Source organism: Diabrotica undecimpunctata, chromosome 7 (genome assembly GCF_040954645.1).
Source record: "Diabrotica undecimpunctata isolate CICGRU chromosome 7, icDiaUnde3, whole genome shotgun sequence".
Classification (NCBI taxonomy): domain Eukaryota; kingdom Metazoa; phylum Arthropoda; class Insecta; order Coleoptera; family Chrysomelidae; genus Diabrotica; species Diabrotica undecimpunctata.
This window is the reverse complement of record NC_092809.1, coordinates 23,114,529-23,133,214: the sequence shown is the minus strand read 5'-3', so window position 1 is coordinate 23,133,214 and position 18,686 is coordinate 23,114,529. Positions and strand designations below refer to the sequence as shown.

The following is an 18,686-nucleotide window of genomic DNA, read 5'->3' as shown; positions in this document are numbered from 1 at the left end:
AAATTCGACAGAAAAGGAATTCGACATGAGGATTGTATACTGTCACCAGCATTTTTTTAAATATACTATGAAAACATCTATTTAGAAGCCTTGGATGGATAAGAAGATGATAGATACTGTATTGCTGGCAGATAGTGTACAAAAGCTTCAAACATATTACAAATATGACCTAAACCTAAATTATAATATGACAAAAATAATGATCATTAGTAAGAACATCAATATAAACAAGGTAAATCTGAAACTATTTTGTTGTGGCATGGTAAGTTAAATATTATGTGTTTTATAAAATTAAGCCAAAATTATTGGTTATGTTTGTGATGAAAATCACATTTTTAATTAACTAGAATTTGGACGTTTCAATTTCCACTCCGGAAATCGTTCTCAAACAAAAATGTTTTTTGTACATTTATCTAGAAATATGTATAACTAAAGATGTTATTGGTTATGTCATTTCAAAGTTGACATGCCTGAACTATATCTTGTAGGCCAATAGCACCTAGTGGCTACAACACATTTTGAGGGTGGTGTTATTATCCTGGGAATATCAATAATAAAGAGGAACTCAAAGCTATCATTGCCCTAAAAGCAGATGAGTCCATAATGCTATTACCACCCGATAAGGTCAATGCAACTCTAATTATGGACAAAAACGAATCTTCTTCTTATAGTGCCGTGCACCTATAGTGCGTTGGCGAATTATCTTAAGGCCAGACGTCTGTCTTTTGCGTCATGCAAAAGAACGCCAGTGTTATTTATGCCTGTCCAATTCTTTATGTTTTGTATCCGCGACATTTGTTTGCGACCTACTCTTCTCTTGTCTTCAATCTTTCCCTGGATGATGAAATGAGGGATTGCGGATTTTTTTCCTCTCAGAATATGGCCGAGGTATCCAATTTCTAGTATCTTGATCAAATTGAGTAGTTCTCTCTCAGTATTTGCCTTTCTTAAGACTTCCTCGTTTCTCACCCTATCTGTCCATGGTATGCGGAACATTCTTCGCAACGTCCACATTTCGAAGGCCAACTTATTAATGGAAGGTACTCTTAACGTCCATGTTTCCATGCCGTATAATAATATGGACCATACATAGCATTTAACCATCCTGTAGCGGAGATTGAAGGAAATATTGCGGTTACATAGTAGCGGTTTAAATTTGATAAAAGCTTGTCTTGCTTCCATGCCATGCATTTAGTTTTTCCAGCATTTATCTTAAAGCCATATATTTTTCCTACGGTGTTTATTTTATTTAACATCAACTGCATATCATGTTCGTTGTCTGTTATTATCACGGTGTCTTCGGCGTAACGAATGTTATTTATCGGGAACCCGTTTACCTTTATTCCACACTCAGAGCCTTCCAGTGCCTGTTTTTCTTCTTCAGGTTCCTTCTCCTATCGGAGGTTGGAAATCATCATCGCTATTTTAATTTTATTGGCCGCGCTTCTAAATAATTCTTATGAGCTGCAACCGAACCACTCTCTCAAATTTCTTAGCCAGGATATTTTGCGTCGTCCTGGGTTTATCTTCCCTTGTATCTTCCCTTGCATAATTAATCTAAGTAATACGTACTTCTCGCCCCTCATTATATGACCCAGATATTGAATCTTTCTAATTTTAACAGTTTTTATCACTTCACATTCTTTCTTCATTCTTTGTAACACCTCTATATTAGTTACTTTTTCAGTCCACGATATTCTGTGGATTCTCCTGTAGCACCACATCTCAAAGAAGTTGAATTTTTTGATTTCAGACTGTTTTATTGTCCACGCTTCCATGCCGTATAGTAAAGTAGAAAAAACTTAACAACGTAGCATTCTTGTGCGGATCTCTAGATTAAGGTTACGGTTGCAAAGTAAGTTCTTCAATTTTTTTGTGCCTGTGCAAAAACCAATACCAGGAGAAAATTTAGAAATTGGTATTAAGTGGACCTTACACTAAACTAAAAAAAGACCCAACTAAATCAATGGAAAACAAAATATATAAAACACTGCACAAAATTTAAGGAATATCTGACAGACTACCAAAGAAGAACATTAACATCACACTACAGCAGGATACCACACTTATATTGAGTTCCAAAAATTCACAAATATAATGTGTCCTTAGATTGATTTGTAGCAGCATGGGTTCCGCTTGCAGCAGACTGTCAAAGTTCCTCCTAAACAGCGTTCCACGTTAAGAAAATAACATTGCGGAGATAGGGCCATGTATTTCTTATGGACGATAAAAGTGCAGCGATGCCACGATGAACACAAGCACGATTCAGGGTTGTATAATTTGTATTTTCGTTTTCACAGACATGAATTAAATCGTTTAATGAAAATTAATTTCGTTTTTTAACGTAATTGACCAAAAGTGCCCATTCGAAACAAGAGATGAAAAGTACGGAAAATGATTTTAATTAAATAAATAGTACCTATTTACAAAAGATAATTTTATTTTATCTTATTTTAATTATAGTAACGACAGTTTATTTGTTTTTCGGTAAGAATATCATATACCATAAATCATAGAAATCAGTAGAAAATATTGCTTAGTTAAATCATGCACTTTGCCGGCTATTAAAGATTTAAAAGCGAATAAACGGACCGCTTGGAATGCATATATCTAATTACTAATTGCAACTTAAAATAATACGGTGTGCGTATGTCAGCGATTTTATGTCGTTCTCTGAGATTACATAATGATAATAAGGCTTTGTGCTTTGTGGTTCTCCAATTTTTATTCTGACTTTACAGTTAAATGTTAATTGAAAATGGAAATTCGAAAAATGTATCGACAATCTAGTAAACCGCATGCCTGAGAGTTTTGGCAACACTGATCTCCATAAGCCTAATGTTATTTTCTTAACTTGGAACTCTCTTATAGTAAAATCTTTTGCAAACAACACAACATATTTTATACGCCACATACATACACCACGCAAATAACATAACTATTCTCCAGCAGATAAGAAAAGACAAAGAAATTATTAACACCGTAAATGAAAGAAAATTGGCTTAATTCGGCAACATTATGCGTAATAATAAATACCGACTTCTACAGTTAATTCTACAAGGCGAGATTGAGAGCGAGGGAGCCCCTGGACGCAGACGTTTATCATGGCTGACCAATATTAGGAAATAGACTGGTCTAACATCAACTGATCTATTTAGAGCTGCTGTAATTAGAATTTTTCTTAGAGTGTCGTCTCCATACGGAGGACGGCAATCCTAATGGCTATATTATTTTTGACCTTGCTCCTCTAAACAAATCAAACGATCTGCATTGATATTAATTACGTAGATTTTTCAACCAAGAATTCTGCCTACGGCCAACAGTTCTTCTTCCTTCAATCTGTCCCTGTATTATGAGTCTCAGAATTTCATATTTTGGTCCCCTCATCACGTGGCATAGGTATAGGTACTAAGATGGATCAATGTGGTCGCCAACATCATGGTTATCCTAGACAAATGCCTATAAAGGAAGGAGCACTGTTACGACAGTTCTCGAGATTGATTTCATGTAGAAAAAGTCCATTGACAAAAAAGAAGTTTTAAAGAAATCTAGAATAATTGAGATTTCATCGAAAAATTTGAAAATAGTAATCTATAAAAAATTACCAATAATTTTTTTAAGTTAAGCTTTAAGACTCTTTCTCGCTTAATTTAGAATTTGTAAATATTCCATAACATTTAAAACAAACCAAAAAATTATGCATTTTTAAAAAAAGTATTTTAAAAGCTTAAAAGCTTTTAAATGTTGCCATATCAAATTATAATTAATTTAAAACTTGGCATGTCCGAGCGTTTTGCGGATATATTAAAAATACTTAAGTTGCTAGGAGAGTACCAATAAAACGTAGCACATAAAAATAAAAAAATTATTGAAAATGCTATGTCGCCGAAACAAAGTACCTATAAATTTACTTTTCACATGTTTTTGAAAGAAAAGGTTTGTAGCGTTTTATATTGAAGTCCCCTCGTATATGTGATATATTGCGGTCCCCTCATATATGTTTGAGAGATCTAAGAATGTTTTTGATGTAATTTTGTTCCTATCGTACGTATTGGAATCCAAATGTTTTCAATTCTTTCTTAGCGTCGAAAAGTGATATAAATCATTTTAGAGTTGTTTATTATTTTAAAGATGTGTACTTTCTCAGCATTTTCTTTTAATGTTTTATTCGAAGTCGCCTTATAATTTTGGTACGTCGTAGAAATGGAATCTTCTGCGTTTTAATTCCTGTCAAGTGTTTGTTTATTTTCAACTTATATGAACGAATTTTTAAATTCGTCATTCGTACTTGGGTCGCCGTAGGTGTAGGTGTAGATTAATTCTTACTTGGTTCGCTGTGTGGATCACAAGTATGGATCCACAAATTCACCGTCGAATTTGTGTTTTCTTGTTTTTGGCCCCTTTTCATGGAAATGTAGCATGAAGTGATAGTAGCAGTTTTACGATAGTTTTTGAAGATGGCCTCATGTTGCCATTGTGCTGTGCCTGTTCCAGTCTTTGAAGGAGACGGGTTTTCAAGGTTGTGATCCAGCCGGTGCTGGCTTCCTCCCTCATCTTCTTATCCCTGATCGTCATCCTGGATCTGCCCCCAGTATAGTTTCAGCATGTTTCCAGTTCCCGACCCCAGACATGCAGAATGAAGCTTAGTGAGGTTCAGGTAACTTTTTCTGTGTTTAATTTCCAAGTAAAGACAGACATTTTTTAGAGAAATAATTGCTTTCGTAACAATTTAAATTTTTGTTTTTTTTTTTTAAATTGTAAGATTTTAGAGTTTGACTTTAGCTGTCAATTTGTGTGTTCAGTTTTTTTTTTAATTTATTGTTAACTTATGACAGCTCGTTTTATTATTATTTTGATTTTATTTGTTTTATTTTTAAAAAAAGGTTAACCTCCATGCTATTTTGTAAGTTTTTGTAACATCTCCTGAGTTTGTAAATCAGTAGATGACATGTAAGTTCTTTGTATTTTGTGACTATCGTGGTAATATTTTTGTATTGTCTTTTTTAAGCATTCTTGTGTTCTCTATGTTTTGTAACTGTTTGTGGTAAGACACAATAAATGTTAAATTTTGTTTTTTAACATTTTGTTTATTCCTTTTTAACTAACCCTTTTTGAGTTTTATTTGAAAAAGATATGTTTTTTATGTTTAATAATTATATCTTCAGTTACAACTAGCTGTTGTGATGGTTATAATTAGGCACCTCAAAGTGGCGCTCTATATAAATTAATAGAGGTGTTTCCTGTTTCTTTCTGTCCTGTTTGTCCCAAGAGATTTGTATAGGTACCCCTTTATTTCATTTTTTTGTAGTTGCCCCAATCCAAATCCCCTTGTCTTTTACTTATCCACGACCCCAGCTCTCCTACCAAAACCTGAGTGCCGTTCGCATATGTTTCGATTATTTTGCTTGCCCTTCTCCACCCCAGTAGTTTCTTCCCCCAATTTTCTACCCCTAATAGTAATACTCCCATGGTAGGCAAAATATATTGTTACAGGTTCTTAAATATTTCAAAGGCATAATCCAGAATACTGCTAATGAGCAAAATAAGTTTTTTAAATTACTTACCCTTGTCGTTTCCTCTTGTCTTGAATATCTTTTATTATCTACGGGTTCACTAGATTGCGATGTCATTCTCCCACCAGGTTCTATGTATTGCCTGAAACAAAAAACACAGAACTTAATTCCCAATAAAAAATATGAAGAAGAAAATTCTGTATAACATTCAAAAGTATTCAGCAAGTGAATGCAGGTTTCAATCGGTCATTTATGTTGGCAAAACAAAGGAGAAGTCAGTTACTTCATTGGTTTAATGAATACGTTTCGCTTTTTTTTTAATTTTTCAAAAGCTTCTTCAGTTCACTACAAATATAATCACCCTTGGTGATTTGTGAATATAATGAAAAAGTTTATAAGTAAACTCCTACAATATTAGATTACTATACTTACAAAATAATTTGTACTCTTTCAGATAGAAACTGTAAAGTTATTCAACATACTGAGAAAATATATTAATAAAAAATACAACTAACTACAAAGCACTACAGTCCATTAATCTAATTGTCTGTTGAATTTAAATTTTACCGACGGCGTCATTTGGTTTTCCTAGTTGTAGATCACGATAATCAATGAATCTGACAGTGTGCGGCCGTAGCGAGAGACATCTGGATAAGTTCTCCAACAGACTCAATTTAGATGTTATAACCTTACAAGAGACTTGTCTCACGGAAAAGGTGAAAACCAAATTTCCGGGCTATGACGTCTACAGGAACGACCATAGATCACGTTCGGAATGCACGGCCATCATGGTGAAAAAAGGAGTAGAACACGAATCAATTTCTACACCAGATGGTTTAGTCACTATGGAAGCCACCATAGTTTAGATCATTACGACTAACGACACGCTGAAAATTGTCTCAGCCTATGTCAGATTGAATGAGCCGATCCTGAACGAGGATCTGGACGTCATTCTTGACACAAATGAACCAACCGTCATAATTGGGGACCTGAATGCGGGATTGCCTAATTGGTTTGACAGAGTAAACAACAAAAACGGAATGTTGTTATGTAGATATCTTGAAAATAAAAATAACACAGTAGTCACGGGACTAATGAAGCCCACATGTTTCCATGGAGGAGACAGGCTTCCTACCTATTTGGACATAGCAATTCTTTACAACGTAGGACAACAACATGGAATACAGTCACTCAATGAAGGAAACTCTACCCACAACCTAATCGTGCTAACCGTAGGCGCCGTAGAAATAAACTACGCGCAGCCGTATAAAAAGAAGAAAACAAGCTGGCCTAACTACAAGCGAATTGTCAGTGAAATAATAGGAATAGTTCCTAACATCAACAACAAACAGTAGCTGGAAGAGTATGCATTGAAAATTGAAAGAACCATACAAAATGCACTGAAAACCAGTACAAAAGAGGAAACCACAACAACAATCAGAGGCAGATTCAGAGAAATCAGCAACGAACTAAAAACTCTAATACAGGAGAAAAACAGACAACGAAGAAGGGCAAATAGGACCAAAAATATAGAGGACAAAAGAATTGCTAATGAGCTAAATAGCGAGGTCATAAAACAGCTGAAAATTCACAGAAATAAAAGCTGGGACGACTATACCCAACAGCTGGACCCTAACAAATCTGCGTTCTGGAAGGTTTCTAAAGTCTTGCGAAAAAATAAAAAGCCAATACGAACCCTACATGGGGCTAACGGCCCAGTTTATTCTGAGCAAGACAGAGTTAATTTAGCAATTATATTCACAAGAGAACTGTAAATTTTATTTTGACTTTACACTACAAAATATTAATCTTTAAATTATACATGTTTTAAGGCGAAAAGTCTGTAAGCGTATGTTTTTTTATTGCCACTATATTTTATTCACCTACGTTTAAAGTGGGGAGGGTAAAAATTTTGAGCATTGCCAGGTCTTCTTTAAAAATAAAAATGTCCAATATTTAACAACTACTAATATTATTTTCAAAGTTTTCTCCAATGTTAAGTTCATTGATGAAAATACTGGTGATATCAAAACTAGCATATTGTTGTGATTGTAATCTATTTTTGCTATTTTTTGCAAGAATTGTTGTAAGTTTTTATTGTATCTTGTTGTATTGTATGCTAGAGGCTTTATTATGTCTTGGAGGAACTTTGGGAATCTGCTGCAAGGAGAACCCAAGCTGCTGAAAATGCTAATCTTTTTTAAAAACTATGTTTGGCGTGAAAACGGAAAAGTCATATTTTTAGTTAAAGATGTAATTTTTATTATAATCCATGTTGGCTTAATGCCATATAAACACAATATTTAAAATAATATTATATAGTGTACTAGCTATTGTTAGGACCAATAATAATATGCCGTTTGCAAACAATATCAACAATATCATGTACTTATATTGTTCAATTACTGTAATTACTACATTGATCTAGTTCTCACTTGAGACTTAACAATAGCTTTTCAATTAGAGTACTTCATAATTATCTAGTTTTATTTTATAAGAAAACTGCGATATCGGCTTAAAAGATGGGCACATTATGCAAATAATAGTATTATTTATCATTCTGCAAACAATTTTTTAACCTGATTTGCAAATATGTAGGTATGCAGAATGCCGGTTTTAACTGTATAATAAATATGTTTACTTGAAGTCGTTTGTTTTTAACCGATGTATTTTTAATCCCGAGAAAATACAAATAACTAAGTATTGGATTCAATTTTGTATATATATATATATATATATAAATATATATATATATATATATATATATATATATATATATATATATATATTATGATTGTTTATTTTGACTTTAATCTTAGTTTATTGAGCCAATAAAAAAATATAACTTATTTGTTATCAAAAGTAAAATAAACTCCTTATATTACCTGTGTTCGATGGATTCAAATATTTTCTAGTTGTCTTTTATCGGGATAGAGAAAAAGGATAAGAATAAAAAATACATTATATTACAAAAATTTACGTTTCTTTATTTTATATGAACGAATAAACAATTATCAAATTCTGTCGTTATCTTATCAATCAGCATACAAGAAAATAAATCAAATTTTTATAATAATAAGATTTTAAATCTACATACATTTATATTAAGTGAAAACCAATTTTACTTAAATTTTTCTTTACTTGAAACAAGAAACAACAAAACTTTAAACTTTTGATTAGCCTAACAAAACCTCAGTTCTTAAATTTGAATGCTAATGACCATGATGTCAAACCGATCCTTCACAGATATAAAATTCAATTGTACAAAACACTTACAGCTTATTTTCTTATTGAGTTGTATGTTGGAACATACCCAGAAAAATCCAGTCTCCTCAACGATGTGATCTCTTCTTTTTGGCACCTAGGCTCCTTCCTAATGTCTCTGCAAACCTGCTGCACTAACCAAAAACACCTGATGCACTTCTCCAAAAACTCAACTACTTATTAATGACACAAGGACCTCCTTTTGTCAACTTGATGCCGTAAAACTACTTTCACAAATCTTCACAAAATGCCAACGTTAGATACAAGGACCTCTTTCAATCTACTTGCTATCTCCTTCTGCAAAACTATTCGAATCCTTCACAATGCCGGTATCCAACTCACGAATCACACCCTATCTTGAGACAAACGACTGTTTCCTTCGATGACCAAATTATAACTGACTTCTCCGGTTCTCATGATTGGCTCACAAATTCCCATTTAAAAACGACCGTCCAATCAAAAGCTCAAATTGTGTTTACCATGATTTTGAAAGAGCCTAATTTCGGTTTCAGAGAAAAACTAAATAGCTTACTTTAAAATTGGTTTTGTCAATACACAATTTATACATATTTCAAAAGATTAGAATATGGTCATCGAATATGGTACTCGATTATACAAACAATAAAAAGATTAACTTACAGGTAAAATGTCTTCTAATTCTAAACAAAGGTTTTTTGATAATTTTGTTTGAAAAGGAAAAAGGTCGTTTGCCAAACAAATTTCTATTCTTATCTACACTAAATCTTATCTTAAATTACTATATACAATTTGTTTATATTGATATCTTAAAATTTTATTTCGATGGATTTTTTTATTTATTTTTATTTGGTTGGGAAAGACGAAACATAACAATATATATATATATATATATATATATATATATATATATATATATATATATATATATATATATATATATATATATATATATATATATATATATATATATATATATCTAAAAGCTATGGTCATTCTATTTCGGAAACACGTAACGGTGCAATACTAGCCTTCATATCTAATATCATACAGACGAACATTTCCCCGTTGACCCCAAAACCAACCACAAAATATGCTTCTCTTCCCTATTTCCCCCAAATTACGAACAAGCTTACTAAACTATTAAAAAACTTACCCGTCAAAAAATACCTAAAAAATACTAAAACCATTGGAAAGTTATTCTCCAAGTCTAAAACCCCACTAAGCTCGTTAGAGCACACTAATGTTGTCTATCAGATACCCTGTTTAGGTCGGTCTCTTCTAGGGCGTATTACTTCACACAAAAGCGACATTAGACTTTCCAAACCCTCTTGTGCTGTTGCACAACACGTCATTTCCACCAAACATCACATTGACTTCACAAATACCAAAATACTGGCGAAACAAAATAACCATCAGAAACGCTCCTTTATTGAAATGTGTGAGATCCTCCTGAAGCCAAATGTTCGTTTAAAAATTTTTAAATCTTCGTATCTACGAATATGAACATTATTTTCTGCAGAGTTTGTGTGTTTTTTTTTGTTAGTTTTAAATAATGTTAGTTTAGTTAGTTAGTTTTAAATAATGAGTAAAGGTTACAGTAGATATAATAACATCGATAATATACTACATATTAAGTTGTAACTTATGAACTATAAACATCTGTATTTCTTATAAACTCTATGTCATCTGTTATATTTTAGAGAACTGATGAAGCTTTAGATATATAAAGCGAAGCGTCTTCGATAAACTTATGAAGTAGTTGACTTCTTTTTTTATTTGCCAACCTGAATGACCTATTAAACCTCTGAATTTACTAGTTGAATACTTTAGAAATATATATATATATATATATATATATATATATATATATATATATATACAAAATATATGAAATATTCAATAAATATATGAAGTAGCCAACTTCTTTGTCTTTTTTCTCTAACTTTTGACCGAAAAACCCACCACCCTTCGAGTAATCCTTATATAGATATATATATATATATATATATATATATATATATATATATATATATATATATGTATATATATATATATATATATATATATATATATATATAGAGAGAGAGAGAGAGAGAGAGAGAGAAGGTTACTGCGAGTGAATAATAAAAGTAACATATAATGTCTCGCAAAACAGGAAAACAAAAAACAAAATAGGTAAATCGATGGTAGGCAACCGCATATACGCGTTTCTGACTATTGGTTTTCTTCAGAACGGTGCAGCTAAGTTAGAAAAAGAGCATGTTACCTTCGGAAAGAACCACTACAGGAACAATGCGACCAATTTGTGGCATTAGAGTTAGAAGACCCTTATGGTTTCCAGGACAACTAACAATAACCACGAAGGAAGCAACATATACCTGAGGAAGGGATTGCCAAACTTTAAAACGTTTAAGGGCCGGTTCTACAATGTAAGTATAAAATACAGTATAGTTATTCTTGGTTTAACTTATACCTCGAGTTATTCGAAGTATAACTGATTGCGCGTTCTACAATGTTTGAGCGACGACAGTATACATATCGAGAGTAAATAGCCTTGTAGTTCTAATGAATGACAGAGTCCCTAATTTTCCTGACAGTTGACAGGGGCATAATATCTACCTAAAATATAATTTACTGTTATAATTGTTTGGCTTTATTTTGTTAATATTATTTTGTTCTCATTCTTCTATTAAAATTCTATATTAAAATGGAAAAAAAGCGTTGCAACAACTTTACGGCAAATGAAATTGATGTGTTGGTGAGTTTAGTGGAGAAATTTAAAGAAATTGTAGGTAAGTAAATTATAAAATTCTGCTTTTGAATATTCAGATTTGTTTATTATTACATTCTAGAATGCAAGAAAACGGATACCATAACAAACAACGGGAAAGAAGCAGAGTGGAGAAAAATAGAAATGCAATTTAATTCTATTTGTGGGACAGGTAGAATTGCCAAAATGTTAAGAAGCAAATGGGACTCCTTAAAGAAGTCAATAAAAAAGGAATATGCAGATTATAAATAACAATTATATAAAACAGGTGGTGGACCAAAAAGAGATTTAGGGCTTAACAATGCTAGTAATCGCATATTAGCTATAATTGGCGTTGGGGCAACAGGAACAATATCACAGTTTGATTCTGATTTTGGTATGCAAAATATGTTACATTATTTTTTATTTTGTAGATACAAATATTTAATGTAGAACTATATGAACATATTTTTTTTATAGATACAGAAATTATTGTTCAAGAGGAAAATGTTATTCCTGAGGAAACGCTTGAAATTATCAATATTCAAATTGATAAAGAATTTGATGATTGTGAGATTGATGACTCAAATGTAAATCCAATAGAACTGGTAGGTATTTATTATCACTACTTCTGGTTTGTTTGTAATGTAATGTATTGCATTTACAGGCAAGCTGTAGTTGGAAATCTTGGACCCCACAACAGATTAGGCAGCTCATGAGCAAAGCATTAAAAGTTTTAAATGTTGTTGGTAAGCGATTTTGTTAAAGCATGTAATAAGCATATTTTATTTCTAGATGCAAAGTGTAATGAATTAAGTAAGGAAAACATAGTTCCTGAAGAAAAAGAACCTGTCAACTCTGCTGATACACCAAAAGGTAATTTTTTCCTATATTTCATAATCAGTAATATTAAACATGTAATATTTTAGGTTTTGCTAATACTGAAAAGAGGAAAAGGTTCTATAAGAAGGAATCAATTTCTTCAAAAATAAAGAAACAGCAGAACTGTGATTTATATGAAGAATTGGCAAAAAAAAAGATTGAATATATAGATTTCCAAATAAATTTGCTAAAAGGAGAAGCTAAAAAAAGAAAAACGTCTTGCTGAAAAGCATGCTTTAGAAACCAAGATGCTAAAAGAAGTAGCTGAAAAAAAAGAAAAACGTCTTGCTGAAAAGCATGCTTTAGAAATCAAGATATTACAGGCTGAACTACAAAACAAAAAGAACATTTGAATTCTTTGATGTAAATAGAATATTAAATTTTTCAAGTACAAAGCTTTGTTTTTTACCTATTTTTTTTTAAATAAATTAAATTAAAACTATTTTCATCATGTGTTATATTTTATTTTGAGTTATAAATTAGCAAAATGATTTAAAATGAGAGAAGCCCTCATTCTGTTTTGTTCCCGCATAATGCCTTGGTTTCTATCAAGTGGTAAATGTACTTCTGCTGCTTCAAAATGAAATTCATTTGGTGGCTCTTCTTCATGTTCTTCTATGGCAATATGGTGTAGAATGGCAGTTGTGACTATTATCGCCTGTGAATATTCCAATGACACTCGCATACCAATTGAGAGAATAGGAAACCTACGTTTCCACACCCCATACGATCTTTCCACACAATTTCTTGTTCGTATGTGTGATTCATTGAAAAGTGTTTCAGCAGGAGTAATAGGTTGCTCTAAGGGAGTGATTAAAACATTATTGTTAGCATATCCACTGTCCCCTAAAATAACACTTGTTCCAAATTCTCTATTCTCCAACCTTCCTCTTATTCTACTGTTATTATAAATTACCTGATCATGGGACGAACCAGGCCACCGTGCAACAACATCCATTATCTTTAAATTTGCATCACATATTGTTTGTACATTCCATGAGAAATATCCCTTCCGATTTCTATATCTTTCTGCTTCATTTCCACCTGGAGACATAATACGAACATGGGTGCAGTCAATAGTACCAATAACATGAGGGAATCTAGCAATGGCATAAAAACCTTCTTTTACTTCTAAACGTTCCCTGTCTGTTACTGGAAATTTTATGAATCTTTTTCGTAAAGATGCAATAGCCTCAGTGACCTGGGTAACAATAACACATGCAGAGGTTTTGCTTACTCCAGCAAAGTCTCCACATGTGAGTAAAAAGTTCCTGTAGCATAAAAACGCAAGGTAAGAAGCAATTTTGTTTCTGGTCTAATAGCTTGATTGCGATCTGTTAACGATTTAATGTTATTTTCAATCAAATTTAGTAGTGTGGCACATGTTTTCTTCTGTAGCCGGAAGCGTTTGAAAAATTCTAATTCGTCAAATTCCACAAAGTAATTTGGCCTAAAAAATATTTTTTTTTTAATTCAAACCTTTCCAACTCTCATTTCATTCCTTGAAACTTACCGAACTTTGAACAATTTCGGCTGTCGATATACTACTGCTTCCCTTTCATCCTCATCGGAATCAAAAACATTTAAATCTGCTGGATTCATTTCGAAAATATTATTTCAAATTAAAAATTAATTAAAAGCAATGAATAATAAAAATAATATCACCTATAACCTTATTCGCTCATCAATCTGTCAAGGAATATGACATACACTGCCGACCAATAGAAAGCGAGAATAACTTTATCTCTAGTATATTCGCCCGAGCTGACATGGATAAGTTATCTGTTAGTTTATACTGAGAACAAACTTATTCTAAACTTGTAGAACACAATTTTTTGTTATTATACTACGTATAGCTTATACTAGGTATATACTTTAATTGTAGAACCGGCCCTAAAACAAATAGAAAAGTTTAATGCGAGCGAATAATAAAAGTATGCTTGTTATATCATCCGCATATTGTATTTATATGTCTATCCCAGTCCTAATTATTATATACACAAATATATGTAAAATCATAGTTTTTTACAGATAAGTTTTTATATTATCTAAGGTTTTTTGAGTTATTTTAGAACGTTTTTGAAATGCGCTGCTTAGTAGTATTTAGAGGTGATTGATCGTCCGCGAAATGAAGCGTATATAGGGTTGTATCATCGTTTAATGGTATACCCATTCCAAAACATAATCTACTTCATTTCTTCAGTGGTTTACTTAGATAAATTTTAAAGGTTTTAAGTATTAGAGATAGACTGCAGCCTTGCCTTAGTCCCTTATTCCCTTATTCATCCTAAAATTCTAGGAAAACTAGTTGTTAATCTTCTTTTTAATTTAAAATCCTCGTAGAATCATTATATTGGTTTCATAAGTGTGTATTTTCAAATACTAAGAGATGAGGTTTCCAGTATATAATAGCCTAATAGTGTACATAGGGGTATTGTATCACAAACTTTCGTTAAGTTTACAAATAATAGATCAGTTGGTACATTGATAGCCATTCTTTATTTATTAAGTTGGGTTAAAGTGTAGATGTGGTCAATGCAAGGTCGTCTAACTCGAAATCCTACTAACTGTTTCGGCTCAAGTGGTTCATATTCGTTTTTGATTAGAGTTTTCCGTACAATCTACTGAGAGTGCTGGTAAGTGAGACGCAGCGGTAGTTTTTTCAGTCTACCTTATTCTCGCAGATGATGGAAGAGCGAAGAAAATTAAAAGGTAGAAATCACAACGAATACAAATAGTTGCATAATACTATACTAAAGAAGATAAAAGGAGCAAATGAAGCATGGCTGACGTAGAAATGTACGGAAGTTGAAACACTACAACGCAAACATGACGATTTCCATATGCACAAAAAAATTAAAGAAGTACAGAATACCAGAAAACAACGCAATACAGGCATGGTTGTAGACATTGAAGGCCAGATTTTGACTACCATTGAAGGTAAATTACGAAGATGAAAAGAATATATGCAAGAATTATTCGAAGATGCAGCACGAAGTCCGACTGAAATAAACAATGCCTATGGCCCAGAAATAACAAATAAAGAAGTAACTATGGCTTTATTCTTCAAGTTCCACTCCTATCGGAGATTGGAAATCATTCTGGCAATTATAATTTTGTTGGTTACGCGCCTGAATAGTTCAATTGAACTGCATCCAAACCATTCACGGAGATTGCGTAGCCACGAGATTTTACGTCTTCCTACGCTTCTTCTGCCTTTGGTTTTATGTGCCCCAAGTATTCCAATTTCCTTATTTTTATGGAATTTATAACTTCGCATTGTTTTCGTAGTTGTTCGAGAACTTGTTCGTTTGTTTTGCGATCCATCCATGATATTTTCAAAATACGTCGGCAACACCACATTGCGAATGCTTCTAGGTTTTTAATGTTGGATTTTTTAAGTGTCCAAGCTTCAACCCCATTCAAAAGGGTAGAGAAAATATAACATCGAAGCATTCTTATTCGGAGCGATATATTGATATCGCGATTACAAAAAAGTTTTCTCATTCTATTAAAAGTTGACCGTGCAATTTCAATGCGGCATCTTATTTCCTTTGTCTGATCAGTATCTTCTGTGATCCATGCTCCAAGGTATTTGTAGGAAGATATTTGTTATATTTCTGTATTATCTAGTACTAGCTTAGCTTTGATGTTTTGTGCTTTTGTAAATATCATGAACTTGGTTTTCTTCAAATTTATTTTTAGTCCATAACCGTTGCAATATATAGTAAGTTGTTCAGCGAGGTGTTGCAGTTCTTCTAGTGTTCCTGCCAGAAGGACGGTGTCGTCAGCATATCTTATGTTATTAAGTAGCTCACCGTTTATTATAAGGCCCTCACTGATTTCGGCAAGCCCTAATTCTGGGATGGCTTCACTGTATAAATTAAATAACAAGGGTGATAAAATACATCCTTGGCGGACCCCACGGCGAATCTGGATATCATCGGTTAGTTCATTTTCAACTTTCACTTTTGCTGTTTGGTTCCAATAGAGGTTACATATGATTCTAATGTCTCTACTGACTATGTTTTTATTTAATAAAATTTCTTTATACACTATAAACACTTACTGCAAACAGTGCATCTCGTGTTCCCAGTCCTTTCCTAAATCCCATTTGTGTATTACTTATGTCTTCATCTAATTTCTTATGTATTATATTGTGAATTACTTTTAAAAACAATTTCAAGACATGACTCATTAAGGCTATGGTGCGATGTTCATTGCACTCCTTTGCATTGGCGTTTTTGGGTAGCAGTATGAATGTTGATTGGAGCCATTCTTTAGGTATTATACCTGTTCTATATATGGTTAATCATGGCCATTAAGCGGATTAAAGATGGGAAATCACCAGGACTTGATGGGGTGCATGGTGAAATTTTAAAGCTATTAAAGGCACACCAAATCACAGCTCTTACGAAGCTAATCAACAACATCTACGAGACTGGTTATTTACCAAAACACTGGCTACTATTAATATTCATTCCACTTTATAAAAAAGCCAACGCTAGAAAATGTGAAGAACATAGATTAATAAGTATGATGAACCATGTACTCAAAAGTACTCCTTACTATCATTCACTCGCGCATATACACCAAATTAGAAAAATACCTGAGTGAAGTTCAATTTGGATTCAGAGCAGGACTCGGAACCAGTGAAGCACTTTTTAGTTTGCAAGTTCTAATACAGAGATCCAGGGATGTGAACTGCGATGTGTATGCATGTTTCATTAGTTTCGAGAAGGCATTTGATAAAGTCCCACATGGAAAACTAATCAATATCCTAAAAACATCAGGACTCAATGTTAAGGATATAAGACTGATCTTAAACTTAGATCTCCAACAAAAAAGCAACAGTACGATTAGAAAATGTACTGTCCGAGATCTTCACAGACGAAAAAGGAGTTAGACAGGGTTTTATATCGTCAACGACATTATTTAACATATACTCTGAAAACATTTTTAGAAAGGTCTTGGACGAATCAAATAATGGGATTACTGTAAATGGCCAACTTATAAACAATATTATATATGCAGACAATACAGTGTTGCTGGCAGATAGTGCGCAGGGGCTCCAGAAGATGATGGATAACGTTGCAGAAGCATGTAACAAATACGGCCTAAAACTAAATCGCAAGAAGACAAAAATAATGATCACTAGTAAGAACACCAACATAAACGCCCAAATTACAATAGGTGATACACTGTTAGAAAGAGTGGAAGAAATATGCTATTTGGGCTGCAATATTAAGTATACTTGGGATCACAGCTACGAAATAAAAACTCGTATTAAAAAAGCCAGAAGCTCTTTCAACAGCCTTAGGAAGATTCTCTGCAACTTATCTTTAAGTATCAATATACGCATAAGATGAAAAAGACAGTCAAGATTTGATTTCACGTCCAAAGTGTCTATGTATCTGTTTATACGTATTTCGCCCTAATAGGGCTCGTCAGAACAACTATTCATAGGCTTTCTCAACGTGAAAAATAAATATTTTCTGTCTTTAAGAAGCAACAACAAAATGGCTTCGATATGGACGCAATAGCGACATCTGATAATAAATCCGTAAAATTGATAAAGATGTTAATAGAGACATGGGGAATCTTAGAATCTCTATGGAGTAGAAAGCTGGAGCCTTACAGAAGATGCCATAAAACGATTAAAGGCATTTGAAATGTGGTTCTACTGACGTATGTTAAGGGTCTCATATATACACCACACCAGTAACACAAATATTCTCCAGAGGTTAAGAAAAAACAAAGAAATTATTAACTACCGACTTCTAAATGTTGCTGATGATACTGATGATACTGTCATTTTTGCAGAGTCTTAAAGGTCTGCAGACACTTGTCTCCAGGGTAGCAGAAGTAAGTAGCAGGTTTGGGCTTGATTTTAACATCAAAAAAACCAAATACATGGTTATAAACAAAAATAGGATACCACCTTGTCAACTACTAGTTAACCAACAACCTCTAACACAAATTACCAACTTTTGTTATCTGGGTGCAAACTTAAATAAACAGTGGGACCAATCGATGGAAATTAAGATAAGGATAGAGAAGGCAAGATCAGCTTTCGTTAAAATGAAAGAAATCTATAACAGCTACGTTATAAAATTCAAAATAAAAGTTCGTTTACTAAAATGCTACGTATTCTCCGTTCTTTTATATGGCGTGGAGTCATGGACATTAACTGAAGCATCACTGAAGAGACTCAAAGCATTTGAGATGTGGTGCTATAGACGCATGTTAAGGATTTCTTGGATAGACAGAGTTACCAACGAAGAAGTACTACATAGAAT

At 32.9% G+C, this 18,686-nt stretch overlaps 1 protein-coding gene across 1 annotated transcript in view; it reads right to left on the bottom strand.

Annotated features, from left to right (window-relative positions):
* The window catches only part of mwh (multiple wing hairs), a 182,178-nt gene that overhangs the window by 47,803 nt on the left and 115,689 nt on the right, over positions 1-18,686 (bottom strand). The window contains exon 2 of the mRNA XM_072536856.1: positions 5,565-5,655. Coding sequence (XP_072392957.1) covers positions 5,565-5,655 — 91 coding nt within the window. The remainder of the gene's footprint in view (positions 1-5,564; positions 5,656-18,686) is intronic.